The sequence below is a fragment of the Dicentrarchus labrax genome, unplaced genomic scaffold, assembly GCF_905237075.1.
Source record: "Dicentrarchus labrax unplaced genomic scaffold, dlabrax2021, whole genome shotgun sequence".
Classification (NCBI taxonomy): Eukaryota; Metazoa; Chordata; class Actinopteri; family Moronidae; genus Dicentrarchus; species Dicentrarchus labrax.
Window position 1 is genome coordinate 4,173,964 of NW_026136702.1, and position 15,637 is coordinate 4,189,600.

Consider the following 15,637-nt stretch of genomic DNA (forward strand, 5'->3'; position numbering starts at 1 on the left):
GCAGATTGGAGAAACTGTAAATTCCACCTTTAAAGGGACCCCAGTGAGAGCTCATATTCATTATGATAATGCGATCAGCAATGGTTTCATTCTGATTTAATTCCTGTCAGAAATGGCCACTGACACCAGCAGAAGCAGCGTGTTCACAAATTTTGATGCCTGTGTATCCATTATTTTTTTTTCTGTGCCTCTTATGACACTATTTTGGGAAACAGTCAATGAAAGCCCAGATGTAAGAGCCCATTTTCCACTGAGAGGAATGAAATGAAGGGCAATGCATTTGGTCTCTCGTGTTCATTCTATTTCTTTGACTGACTGCGTTAAAGTTTGCTGGAATGTCATGAAACTATCTTAAAGAAACAAGATAACCAACTGCATTGAACCCCGTATGGAAATGTGGTCATTGCAACAGATATCTGAAAGTGGTAGTAAAACAATAACTGAAGCCCTGTCCTACTTTTAAACTAGCTTGTGTCCCATTGGCCTTCATTCCACAATGTATTTTTGCACCGAGGGTTTTCTTTTATCCGTCTTTGCAGAAAGCTGAAATAATAATTCTGCTCACATTCTCTTAAATCAGACACATGTTCATATATCTAAATTAATGTCTCTACGAGTTATTAAGATGTCAAACTTTTCGTCACAGCATTGACCTACTTTAGCTTGAGTTTTATACAAACATCATCAAAAAGTTGTCATATAATAATTAGAAAATAACAATATAAAATGTAAATATTTCTCGTTGAAATGATGAGGTACCTTTATTAGCAAGAACATATAATTTGGCTGAGTACTTGATTCTGATTGGCTGCTGGGTGATGAGGGACATTGTTCTAAATTAATGCACTGAAATAAACTGAATTAAAACAATATCTGTGTAGTCCTTCAGTGCCTCGTCCTTTGAACACCACAGGATGGAGACTATAATACACAAGCGCCCACACTGCCCCTCTGAACTCCCTGATGACTTTCTATAAGAGATCCTCCCACATGCGTCAGCTCAACACTTCAGGCTGCAGCCGTCAGTGCACATGCTCTGTCAATATCTATCTAATCTTTGATATTGATTTCTGTACAATGACATCGCTGGATAGCTAGCTTGTCTTACTGTTAAACATAGTGTCAAAGCAAATTTAGCATTTGTGGACCGTATGCAATGTTACTGACTTTGAATTTTGCTAGCCTAACATAATGATGTGTTTCCAGGGAAATTGAGTTATGGCTTGTAAAGAACTTTAGATTTTGATTGTAAAATGCATTCAGATATTAAATAACGATCTTGTTTTTTTCTTTGATAAGCGACCTTGGTATAAATGGGATAATGCCCTTCAATGTGTCCATAATCAGGAATTAATGGACTTTGCTGAGGCAACCGTCCTCTGTATCTTGCCTCCACGTCCATTAATTCCTGATAATGGACACAACATCGGGCATTATCCCTTACTTAGAACAGAACTGGCAACATATTTCAAGTTTTTGGAAACACCAATAAAAGAAACTACAAAATGAACCATGAAACAGAGGCTACAAGAGCTGTAATCTGATCAGGACTCTGTGTGGAATGGCAATAACCACGGTTGTTGAGCATGCACGTTTGCCAAACTAAAAATGCAGAGAATGAACTCAAATAAAAACCCTTGAAACCCTTTCTACTCCATAAGGATCCCTGTGATAAAAACCTCTAAATCTATTGATACCTTCATACACACTAATAAATCCAATGCAATATTTCATTCGTTATTCAGGGATACGTTAAAAGCTGTTCTGTGTTGCAAAAATATTTCTTATTTCTTTCATCTCACAAGGAAAGTGATCAGAAAAGATGGTTGCAAGGTCTCTATGTTTTTATCTCAGCTACAACCCCTTCTTCAGAGCTGTATAAAAAGAGATATGTACTCTTGGGTAATAAATAAATGAAATTAAATGAGATCTAGTGTCTCAATTTTTATACACCAACCCACGGGCTGTCATATGAATATGAAAACAAGTCGACGACTGGCACATCAGCTCAGCAGCTTCTCCGATACCTCAGATTAGGAGCAGGTCAAACAGTCTTGTTTTCAACAGGGTCTTAAAGTCATTTCACACCTCCCTCTACAAATCTTACGAAAGCGGTATGGACAGTTTTCTTAATGATTTAGAGTTCCACACAATTGACCCAGGGTTGGCCAGTGAACTGAACAGGTCTTTATAAATAGGAGAGAATATAGAGGCTATTAAGTCTACGCAAAGCGGGGAAGGCGCCAGGCCCAGATGGCTACAGGACTGAGTTTTATAAGATGTTTAGTGACAAGCTTGCACCAATTCTACTAAATATGTTTAATGAGTCATTGGAGGATGGATCTCTGCCCCATACACTCACTCAAGCTATTACTTTAAAAGGACAACGACCCCACAGAATCTTAAAGTCTATTTTCATTGCTTAACACAGAAAGTGAAGAGCTAAGGCCAGACGCCTTGAAGAGGATCTTCCTCAGATTACTTGTGAGGTACAGACTGACTTCATCAGCTGTTGGCACTCATTTTCCAAAGACTTTTAGATGTAGGGATGTGACGAGAACCAGTACTTCTCAAAGTTCTGAAAACATGACAATTTTTTCTACAGTGCCATAAGGTACCGGGGAAGCATATACATCTGCAAATATTCTAGTCTATAACAAACTAATAACACGTTGAAGATGGCGACAAGTGCAGCGACAGCTCTGCCTCGAGTTGTTGAAACGATATGAACTCTTCAGACGTGTGCTCACATGTTGGTAATACTCGGTTTGGTTTAGGCAGAGCATGCAAGAAGAGGAGGAGGAGGAGATGGAGGGCTCATTTGTAATTACAAACCAAATCTGACCAGAAATCACAAAATCGTCTACGTGTGACAGAAACAGAGGGTGAAGAGATGCTTTGTGGTGATTTTATAACTGAACTATGAGCAGGATACACAGACCTGAAAATACACTAATGAAAACACACCTTTGAGTATTATATTCCATTTCTGCCAATAGAGCCTCCTGTATGTTACACACTGGACCTTTAGTGTCTGAAACTTGGTCTGCCGTGTTCAAACTCCCCGTCCGGCACTTCGTACTAACAAAGTTTGATTCCTTTAGACATTCAATTTATTGAAACACCATGTCTAAAAATAGGGATATAGTCTCTAAGTCAAAGTCCAGACGGGAGGGGGTAACTGGGAATAGAACTGGCACAACAGGATTGGTGGGAAGTGGCATTAGATAGGGTGAATTTATCATCGCCCTATGCTTATTTGATCCAGTAGTGCACAGAGCCCACTTCAGTAAATCTAAACTGCATGAAATGTACCCTGATTCCAATCCCAAATGTGATTGTTGTGGCAGTCTACAGACAGACCTCTCACATATGTTCTGGTCTTGCCCAAAGCTCGGAACGAATTGGTCTTCGATCCTCGATGTATTCTTGACATTGTTGAACAACAGTTTACTTGTCTTGTTCGTTGCTGGCTATTTTCAGGGTGCCAGCGGAGCCCCTCAACCTGGTTGACATGATTGTTTTCACACTTCGAGCCAGGCGAAGAATACTCACCTAGAAATTGCTTAGCACCCCACTTTCACCCCAAATTCTCTCAGTTGAAAGATGTGATGTTGTTTTTGCATCTAGAAAAGATAATGTTTACGCTTAGAGGTTCTAGTGAGCAACCCTGTTCTTCCTCCTGACTGATTGCCGGTGTTTCTACACGATATCATCTGATTAAAGTGCTCCTTAATCTCACGCCCAAAAATAAACAAGTTAAAGGACGGATTTCTTCTTTTTTTATTATTTCGCTTTGATTTCTTTTTTTTTCTTTCTTTCTTTTTCTTTTCCACTTTATTTTTCCGGGCCATTTACTTTACTTACCCTATTGTTAGTATCATTGTATTGGTTGTCACAGAGTTTAGGAAAATCCTCTTTTTATTTTTTTTTTGAGGCCTCCATGCTGGTGACAGCCGTGGCCAGAGGCATTATCCTTCTATGGTTTTGTGCGTCCGTCCATCCCATTCTCGTGAACGGGGTATCTCAGGAATGCCTCATGGGAATTTTTTCCAATTTGGCACAAACATCAACTTCAGGACTGATTAAATTTTGCTGGTCAAAGGTAAAAAAAAACCCCAGGCATTCATGGTGGAAGATTGAACAACTAACTCTAAGATTTGAGAGCTTCTGTCCACAGTTATCAGCCAGCTTAGTGTAAAATCACCTGAATATAAAAGTCTCTGTGTTTTTGCTACCTTAGAATGAGCTGTTTTTATCTACAGACGCTGCCCTTCAATGGAGTCCACCGTGCTCAAACTATGTTTCTACAGTAGCCCAGAACGAACACTGGCTGCAGATGGTGTCTTTTGTGGGTTTTTCATAGGGTTCTACAGAATTCACAGCCCTATCTGATTCCCAGGTCGTGAAATACAGACACGAGCAGTGTTCAGTTGGTTGCAATCTGCAACTTGACCGCTAGATGTCCCTTAATCCTACACACTTGTCCTTTAATTATCCAGATCAAGACTCTTTATCAGTATTGTGACTCACACCGAGTGCACATTTGGACTAAAGGGTGTGTTTTATTGTTTATTTGTAAGAGAAATAATACATAAATGTTCTTTCTTATTTCAAATGTAACAAAGTCTCACTTTATCTCATCAGTTGCTTCCTCCATCTGTGCACTGATGTTTCTTTGTGTATTTTAATCTCACTTTGTTGGTTGTTGAAGTCATGAAGTGCACATAAAAGAAAAAAGTGTCACCCCGACACTTAGTGAGTGTCAAATGAAATGTTCACAATAATACTCTGTTAATTGGGGTCATTTATTCACTGGCTACTTATTCTGATATTTAATGTCACTTATGATTAATTGACAATAAAGCAAAGCTGTTAACTATTAATTAGATCTATTAACAGAACTGCAGAATTTACAGCTTGTTTTATTTTATGATTAACCTGCATCCAGACTGACTAGGATGTCTGTGAATCTGTGGAATTTATTAGGGTCCTCTTAGCAACAAAGAGGAATGTGACTTTGAATTCTGTGTTCAGTCCTATAATTGCACTTTTTACACATTGAACAGTGTCCTTGTTGGGTTTAGTTGCAGAAAATTACACAGACTATAGGGCAATAACACTTGTTTTCTTTCTTTAAAACTCCTCCGACACTAACATAAGGCAAATTTTTCTGCTCTCTCTATGTGTTAACAACTCATAATTCGAAGAATAAAACATGAACTGACCTCTCCTTAAGTTTCAGTTCATTTAGTTTGACCAGAGCACTGTTCTCACAGCATATTCAATCCTTGGAGCAAAGAATTGTGCATTTTCAGAGTTTCGAGTCTGACCTAAACAACGTAAAGTGGTGCTGACGACACACAAACACACAAAAAACACATTAAAACTGTATAAGACAAATTTGAAATGCAATTTTGAAACATATTGGTCAATTTTTTCCAATTTTCTCTACTTTTCCTGTTTTTCTCGTACCACTTACAGGGCCAAATTGCTACGCGGACACATCAGTGATACCGGCTGGCCGAGAGGTGAAGATTGATGAGTGTACAATCTGCTACTGCACATACGAGGAGGGGACATGGCAGATTGAGCGTCAGGCCACCTGCAGCAAGAACGAGTGCCAGCGGAGCTAGAGACTGGCACGGTGAGAGGGGACATTGGCACACAACACCAGCGCCAAGCCGCATGTAAACTCTCAGCCTTTCACCCAGTCTACCGGACATCAGGGTCGGACGGCAGCCCCCCCGGAGCGTTTCAGCATTTATAGTCACTCCTGTATTACTTTAAAAAAAAAAAATGCTTTTATGAAAGTTTATAATCCACACACAGAATATCTATTTATCTATGTATTGAATTATTTATGAATATATACAAATATAGGAGTCATTAATGCTGAACTAGTGAAAAAGTATTTTTTATAGCCTCTGTATTTTAATAAGCAATGTATTGGACCAGAGGTCAATAAAAACAGAATGTATAGAACACACACAGCTGTCTTTGGAGGTGAAAACCTCAATGTCTCGACATGCGGTGTCATCCGGCAAATCCTGACACCAGTCCCTCTACCACCAAAGTGCAGACCAGACTACAAGATTTGCTGTGAAGGACGATCAAATGCAGAGTTAAAAACAACAATGAGAAGAGGACTTGACTGTTTCCTGACTTTCTTTCATCTTTTTTTTTTTTTTTAGGGATGTTCAATTGTGTTTTGATTTTAAAGTGCTTTTTTTGTATTTTATCTTGGTACCGTGTGTTCATGTTTCAAATAAATGCCAACCTGCGCTCTGTAAATGCTCAAATGGTACTTTTCAGCTGTAGGTCTTCATGTTTAGTCTTTGCTGAAAGGATGGTGTTTTACATTTACAGACTTCCAATTGAATAAAATGTTCACTTGAATCAACAAATGATACCGAGATGGAATGATAAACCCAATTTTTCTTCCCCGGATTTTGCGTTTTAAGATATTACAGGTAACCTCTGGAAATGACAGTGAACAAATCCGGCCTTTAGATGTAACGTTAAGCATTTTTCTGTTTTGAAGTTCCAGGATGAGAACTGTTTGTGGGAAAGCTACAGGTAAATATTTAATGAGTTGTCAAGAGGATAGTTATTTAGTAATGCTGCGGTTTCATTTTCAATAGCTTTAAGCATCACAATATAAAGTGAGAATCTCCATAGCTGCCTCTGGACCTTCAACTCCATTAATGAAGGCCAGACTGGACGCTCCGATGTCATTGATCCCAATTTGCTTCCAAAAATTTAAAACCTGAAAGGTCATCTTCGATCTGAGGATGAGGAGTAATGAATGTCATGTATCTTGGCGAAGCCATTGGGCCCATCGACCAGCAGATCAAAATCATGAATAATAATTTAAGGCCAGGTTACAGTATGAACACTGAACTGCAGGTTGAGATAAACGGATCCAGATGTTGTGTTTGGTTTTTTTCTCTCTCCTGTTATCTTTTGCAGCCTTGCTCTCTCTTGTGTCACCCTTTTTGGCAATTTGTGCTGGCCGCGCCGCAGAACTCCTCTTTGATTGAGAGGTTGCCAGACAACGACGTTGCATCTCCAGCAGTGAGACGTGCCTGTCAGCCAGCCGGCAGGATCGAGGTAAATAAGCTTAAATGCATGTACATGCTACGTGACAGGTTTCTCTCAGAGCAGTAGGGGAGCGGTGGCACAGATCTATTAAGGTTTTCTGACCAGCCTTAACTCCTCTGTTTCTATGACTATAAGGGTCCCCTCAAACTAAACTCATTCATTCAAGGGACTTGTGCTTGTGCATACAAGTGGTAAATGATTGTGGGATTTTTCTCTTCTATCCATCAATCCTCACTCGTAATAGGAACAGCTCATTTTAATGCGCCTTGTTCTCCCCCCTCGGTTCTTCTTTTCAGAGGAATTATTGCCTTCCCCTCTCTATTCTTTTATATTACAAGATAATATCCCCATATGTCTCGCTTCCCTGCTGCGTATCAGCCGGGGAAGTCACGACTCTGACCAGGGATGTTATCTGTCACCCCCATCTGCTCTGTCCAGGTCATTAACATTCACAATTGGCTTTAAATCAGTTCCATATTCCAGCAGTTATTTCACTTCTCTGTATGACTGGATAGAAGAAAGTGTGATTAAGACTGCCTACAGAGTCTACTCATCAGAAACGAGGCTGGGTCTTTTACTTTGAAATACAATTCCCAGAACAGTAGGCATCTAAACTCCTTCAAAGACCGGCCATTAATTGGACACATCTGTTGGAGTAACCCATAAGAGATTAGCCTGGTCTCCCCAACGCTGTAACTAAGTAATTAGGCTTCTGCCCCGTTCTGGACAATGCGCACACAGCTGCACTGAGATGAGATGTGTTCATATTACAGTAGGTGATGAAATTCATTATTCATTTATAGCAATTGGCCAGCTCTCTAATTTGAAATGGAAGCGTAATAAGTTTGGACATACCAAAGTTTGGTCAACAAAAGAAAGTTTCATGCTCTTCAACAACATGCAGTCTCACAGTAATCTCAAATATAAAGCCATTAAATCAGATGTCCTCCAGAGTTATTGGGTCTTGGTGAAGGATTGTGAAACACTGTAACCTAAATGACACATTTTTTACACTTTAGTAGTTTATAATTTTAAGTTTGTTAAGAAAAGTAAAGTCTGCAGGCTCTTCTGGCACCAGCGACTCTCTCGTGAGCATGCAGCGAGGAGTGACAGTGGGTAACTATGGTTACGCTCTGCGTGTCTGACGCCATGAGACTTTCTTTTCAATACAATCTGCCAATATAATAACATAGCACTGTGTTGCCAACAACACCCTCTAAAATCAATCTCTCATACCAGATAAGAGGAAGCCTCAAAAGTCTCTTCTTTATGAAAAAATTATTACATACTGCACATTAATTATATATGTTAAATAGGTTTTCTGTGCACACAGGACAACGTCAGGCACACCCACATAACACTCCTTTCATACAGATTTGACTCACTTTGTGCATAAAAAATGCAACTTTTAATGGAGACTTTTAAGAGGTTAGATTATCAATAATGTGACCCTCATGCATTAGTATTTAAAGCTCTATTTATCAGACAGTAGCCTCTTATTGATTAATACCTTAATTTAGCTGTCAAGGAGTCACAAGATCACTTTCCTAGTCTTCTCAGTTAATATGTGTCAAAGAAAAATATGCCAAATCCAAAATACTTGAGCTGAGAACTCTTTCTGTTTCATTTAGTTCTAGTTTGTCTTTCTAGTTTAATAAAATCTTTGTTTGTTTTCAAAATGTTCCTGCGGGATTCACTGTCTTGGAACAATGTGTTTTTTCTCTTTCATTGAATTTTCATACAATGTTTGTAGATGTAGCTACTTTGCCAACCCTCCAGATTCTCCTGAGAGTCCCGTTTTTCAATGCCCCCTTCCCTCCCTCCACAGTCCTCCTGACTCCAACACAATTACTTCATAAATTCACCAGAATGCAGGAAAGCAGTCTGAAGTTTGCGGTTTTCTGGGGGAAGATCCTCAGACACGCTGGTTAGGTCGGGCCTCCCGATTTAGGCTATGATGTCTGGAGGTCAACCATACTTATTCATTATTGACCGTGGTTATTGACTTGGCTTTTTCATCTGTGAATGCTTTAAACTGTGACTGCTAAAATTCCTGGGGGGTTGAGGGCTGATGACCCTGGGTATTGTCACAGAAGGCCTACTCATAAAATGCCTTCACTGATACCGAATCTCACTACAAACTGAATAGAAAAGTTAGTAGCCTCCTGTAACATTAGAACTTAGCTCAGCCTAACGCAGCTGCTAGCGTGCTTTTTATTATATTAACCAAGTGCTTCTGTTTGCTTTCTTTACAGATCGTAACATTATTAAATGAATTATTGTAATGTGGTTTCATTTAACGCTACTTATATTAGGCCAGCAAGCACGATTTGCAAGCACCCATTGTGTCTTATCTTTACTTACTTTTGCTTAAATTGCAACCAAGTGGTTTAATATTTAATGTAGCCTCTTCTGTGCTGAGCAATTCAGTGAAAAAACAGAAATTAACTAAGTGAAACTTTTTTAAATGTGACCTTTGCTGGTCGTCAAAATCTGGTTTATTGCCACTTAGCTTTTCACATATAAGAAAATTGCAAATATAAATAGAAGAAGCAGAATATATGTAAATAAGGATGAAATGTCATGGGGCCTGATGTGGTTCCATACTAAGATGAGCTCTATGGTCATTTTTGAGGCCATGGTTAATATTGGATTGTATTAAGTTGTTATTTTGTCCACAGTGGTGCCCAACCTGGGGGTCGGGACCCCCCCGAGGGTTCGCCAAAGCTTCACAGGCATTCTTAAAAATGATTCACAGTAGGAGTAAATCTCATTTGATTCATTTTTGTAAGGAAAACTAAATAAAATAGTTATTTTTAAAGTTTAGATTATTATTTAATATGTAAACTTTGTAGATCTGCTAGACACTCTCTGCTAAACAGCCTCATCATGAAATAGAAAAATATGAAGTTAAAAAAAAAACCCTGAAGAACAGTGACAAGGCGTCAGGGAGAAGAAAACACTGAATTTGGCAATAAAAAAGAAGAAGCCTATTAAGTATGTATGATTGTTAAAATAAAATAAAAACATTATACAGACAGATTTTCAAAGGATAAAATCTGCTCAAAATACATCCAAATTTCCCATTTCACACAAACTCCCTGCAGTAATTGAGTTCACTATTTGGGTTAATTGTTTTTCCGTTGCTCTGTGCTGTTATTGTTATGCATCGAATATAATTTGGAAATGTCCATAAAATATGTCACTTAGTCAGGGGTCATCAGTTAACTCAATGGAAAGAAGAAAAAAAAGATGTCCCTGAAGGGGAAAAAGGTTGGAAACCACTGCTGTGCTATTACAATTCAGTCCAACACAAACAACTACAATTGAAGAGCACTGACAGATGTTACTTTCTGTCACTCCAACCAACCTCTCTCTCTCTCTCTCTCTCTCTCTCTCTCTCTGATCTGTCAAGGTTGGACATCCAAGGTGAGATGATCTTCCACCAGTCGCACGCCCACACAAACACACACACACACACACACACACACACACACACACACACACACACACACACACACACACACACACACACACACAGAGTCAGGTTCAGGTGGGAATGTAAGGCGGACAATGAGAGACTGTGTGTTATGTGAGTGTGTACACAGTTGAAAATAATCCATTACAGTTACAGAATGATACCCAATGTTTCCCATTACAACATCACTCTGTTCTCCTAATCTTACAGTTATCAATTCATTATCGAGGCCTCTAGTGAAAAAAACAAAAAGCTTCTACTGGGTGGAAGTTAGGGTTAGGGTTATTATTTAGTCTTTAAAGCAGAAACAGGGAACAACATCACAGCACAGTTCTGCCTTCCAGCTGTGAAAATGCTCTATAGGCTTCTGCCTGAATTTGTTTTATGAAAAGAAGTTTTTCTTTAAGAATATAAAATCATTATTGATGCTTGTTTTCATTTTAGTTTCTAAGGTTGCATTGTTCTTTGGTCTTACAGGATATGTTGAGGTCATCTTATTGATAATAGTTTTTGGTATCGAGGTAATCCAAAAGTAATCAAGTTACTTTATTATTGTGATACTTGGTTACTGACTACATCTTTTAACAGGTGATTAGTAATTGTATCAGATTTCATTTTTAAAGTAACCCTCCCAACCTTGTGTGTACCACAATAAACAGATAAAAGGGATTTAATTCCCCTGTTTACCCCCATGAAGATAACTTATAAGATAACAATAAGCCTATTTGAAATTAAGAATGTGTATAAAAATCATCTTCAGTTCATATATAACTAGAGCGGGAACATTTATTATCTATTACTGTTGCATTTTCCCTCTTTAGTGTCTTTTATTCTCGTCTCGGGAATTCACTTGTTACAGCAGCACAAGAAACATCACAACACGACAGATAAGAAAATACACATTAAATAAAAATATGATATAAAAATACACAATATAATAGAAATACAAAATAAGAATAAGAGTTATATGTACATTACATAAACCGTTTTATTTACAGAGTGCTTTCAATCTTGGATTCTATATTTTCACTGATTCAGTCATATTTATATGCTTTTTATAGGCTATCTGTGTAAAGTAATGTTTACACTAAGGCTCTGAAAGCTTTACAAGCAACGTTATCTCAATCTGTAGCTCCGTCTGAGAGAAATAGGTTTCTAAGTCCGTGCAGTTAAGGCTCAAACTAAATGGGAATACTTAAAACACCCCCTCCAGACATATAAATAATAATCGGCTTGGAACATTAATGTATGTCTGATACGTTAAAGTATAATTTCCACATTTAAGTTAAATATCGGACCAGGATTTGACTTACACACTGTTTCTGATGTCACTAATCATGCTTGTAGGCCCCACCTCCTTAAAATCATATCCTCAATGAGCTCAGAGAAACTTACACATAAATTTTTCTGCACAGAGAGGATCAAACATCCAACTGTAGGAACAAGAAGACTTTAAGGTATCTAACAGACAAATATTGAGCCTCAGGCTGTGATATTGTCTTACACACTGTTTCCCCATGACTGATGTTTTTTTTATTACTATTTTTTATCAATATTAGGTTTTGACACATTCCTGTCTTTTTGACATTTTTGACATGTTTCTCAGCCAATAACTTATTGAAAGCGATGTAATTAGTTTACTGCACATACTGGAGGGAGATACCGAGATGAATATTTCCAAGTCCTCCAAAAGCTTGTTGATAAAGTTCTTTAATGCACTGAGTGGAATTTGTAATGCCTGATTGAGTCTTTTGAAATGATAATAGGTGCCCTCTTATTGTTTTTTGTTGTGCTGTTGTTAAATCAATGTGTCATTGTGATGCAAAATATAAAAACAGGGAGGTTTCAGGAGCATTTCAAGACTTATTATAAATGTTTTTTGCAGTTTGGTTTGTCTTTAAAGTGCAACATAAAGATGCCATTTGATTGAAGCTTTAGATCTTCAGTGCCAACTTCAATCTAAAGTTGTGCAAGCACAGATTTATGATTTCCCACACACAAGCGTAAGCCTAAGCCAATAGCCCTATCTGTCTGCAGTCTTACAAAATGCATTAACAGCTTTGTGAGACAATGATTTGAGATGAAAATGTTCCATGAGAGGAAAGGGTCAAAGTACAGTTCACCTGCCTGCATCTATACCGGGCCAGTATTTTTTTGATGAATCATTTCTCCAGAAAGCAGCTCTCACTGCTACATGAAGAATTCACTTTGCTGTGATGATACCTTTGTGGACATCTCACTTATTAGACGTGAATAATTATGGAGGATTTTGTTTTTTTGTTGCAAATTTTTCTTCAAACAGGAAGAGCGAGACGGCAGCCAAAGGTTATGAATATTTAATGTCACATATGCAGCGTCTATTTCACTTTCTGAGGGAGGACTGAGTTTTTAACTGGAATCACTTTAAATAAAAGAAGGCTTGTTATCTGTAAGTGCATTTAGGCTTTCTGCTTAATATGGCCGTTATCAACAGAGCGGTTCATTAGTAGATTTCCAATTCTTCTTTCAGAGAGTCAGGCCCTTTTGAATTTCTGCTGTGAGAATACAGAGTTTCTGTGTCTCTGATGCTGACTTTATTCCTCCAAATTCGACTGTTCTGAACATTAATTTCACCGGACAGCTGCTAAATGCTGGTAAAATGCTTTGAGGATTCTATTTGCACCTTCTGAAATGATTTCCAAGCACATCACCTCAAATCCATTAAATCCAGCTTTGAATCTCTTGACAGTTCTGCGAGTCATCCTTGGAGCCACATGTAACATTCTCATGTGATTACGACGCTCCTTGATCAATCTGAGTGAATCACTTCATGATTGAGCGCCTGAGTCTCCAGAGTCTTGAGCCTGAAATTGTCCTTTATAGATTTGGTATTATATCTCCAGCGCTCCTCCTCTGCCATTAGCCAGACATTCACATTTTCAATTTCACCTCTCTGCCTTGTCTTGCCTCCAGATGAGGGTGACACCAGCCATTGCAGAGCTGAATTGCCCTCCCATTCATACATCTGTGGAGCACATCTCGCACAGTGACAGATAAGCTTCGATTAGCTATACGACCGGGTTTTATAAGGACAGGATATGGGAAGCAAACACCTAAGTAGACTTTGTATTAGCGTTAAAAAGTCATCTAAGCCTCCGAGAAAGCAAATCCCCTATATTCTCTAAGTGACATAGGTTGGATAGGTGAGCGCAGGTTCAATTTGGCCCTTTCCATCACAGGCTGTTACAGGCCGGGTAGGTGAGTGATAAGGCTTAGAGCATCTTGGAGGACAGCATTTCAGCATTTCATCCACAACAGACAGCCCATGCCAATGTGACCTGCTTGCTGAACACTTTTCAAGGGGGGTAGGGGGGCTCAATTCAGCAGAACACTGCTGAGCCATGCACATCTGCATAAGTTGCTGTCAGACTGGAGATAGTATTGTGGATTGTTGGGTTATCATAAAGGGAACAGCTTTTGTGTCAGCCCTGTGGAATACTAAGTGTTTGTATTTGCAACACAACATTTATCCTGGGGTATTCTTTTTTTTATTTTCTATGGCCCTTGTATGGTAATTCATCATCCAGGTCCTGATGGATACTGTGAGAGTGCCCAGTGAATGTATTAGCCACTGGCTGCACATTCCCTCGGGATATTTTGTGTATGAAAACTATAAGAACTATCAGCCCTCAGTGAAAACCACCCTGCAGAATTTGTTTTTTCCCCCTTTTTTTTTTGTCCTCCAAAAGAACATAAAAAGCTCTTCTTGGCAGAAAGGAAATGGAGGTTCAGATTGTGGGCGACCACTCTGTGGCTTCTTTACTATGCTTAAGCTTCAAAAGCAGGTAATTTCACTCTGGTCAGAGGGAACGGAAACAGCCTAGGTGAGCAATGTGGTGGAGGTTTAATAATGGAAACCAAGGTCTCAAGGGACAAGTCCATCTTTCTGAGCAACAGAGAAACTCCATTACCCTCAGTGTTTCTTTGACTAATGCAACGTCTTATTCGTAATTGAAAATCAGAGGTGTGTTGTTGCGCGCAGATCAAAAGCACAAACGTGGAGTGGTGTCCTGTATGCCACCTTTAGAAACCTTGAGACAGAGCCAGAAATATCCATAAAGGTAGAAATGATCTGAAACAGTGATTACATTTTTTGTCAGGCATACCCCTCGCATCCCTAGATGAGCTCAAGAGCCCCTTCACCACCCTTCATGGTTTTAAAGTGGATGTTAAGTAACACTATACATAAAAGTGAATATTACAGTATTTTTTTTTTTCATACAATACAATGGTCTATTTTTAGGTTGGTTTGATGACGTTTGCTTTCCTACGGCTAGAAGCCCGACCCTCAAACCCTTTAACCTCTACGTTTAGCTAATAATTTAATTTCTTTTAGTCATATATTTTAAGTGTTTATCCATTAATTGTAGCTAATTATTTTTACTGTTCACCCATGAGTTTAAGCTAATTATTTCAACTGTATATGCATTTCTTTTAGCCATATAATTTACGTGTTTATCTATTAATTGCAGCTAATTATTTCAACTGTTTATTCATTAATTGCAGTTAATTATTTCAACTGTTTATTCATTCATTTTTAGCTACTTATCCATTACTTTTAGTTTAACCAAATTAACTCTCCTCACTACTTTTCTTGGATAAAACCTTCCAGCTGACTCAGGTTGGTGTGAGGTTTGTACTCTGCAGTCAGACTGTGGCAGCTGGTAGTTTACAGGTTACTGTAACAATAAATCTACTAAAGATTAGCGTCAAACCAATTTGTAATTCTGATTGTATGTTTTATTTTCCTCCCAAATTAATTCCTAAATTTCTGTTTTCCTTAATTAGTTGAACGGCTCCGCAACCTTTCCACATACGCCCGGGAATCAGTGATCTAAAAACACCAGCTGGGCAGAAGTTCTGTTCTGTTCTGAGTATTTTACTGTTTACTGAGTTACTGTCGTTAAATGGTTTTAAAAAGCCCTTTTAGAAGAGTTACACATATGGCATACCTTTGTCATTTGCTGACGATTCTTTTTGAGCAGCACTTGCATTTATCTTTGGCCAGTTACCCCC

General features: G+C 38.6%; 1 protein-coding gene across 1 annotated transcript in view; it reads left to right on the top strand.

Moving 5' to 3' along the window:
* The window catches only part of vwc2 (von Willebrand factor C domain containing 2), a 28,106-nt gene extending 21,694 nt beyond the window's left edge, over window positions 1–6,412 (top strand). Inside the window, exon 4 of the mRNA XM_051378534.1 lies at window positions 5,485–6,412. Within this exon, the coding sequence (XP_051234494.1) occupies window positions 5,485–5,636 (152 nt within the window). The 3' untranslated portion in view covers window positions 5,637–6,412. The remainder of the gene's footprint in view (window positions 1–5,484) is intronic.
* Window positions 6,413–15,637: the final 9,225 nt, after the last annotated feature.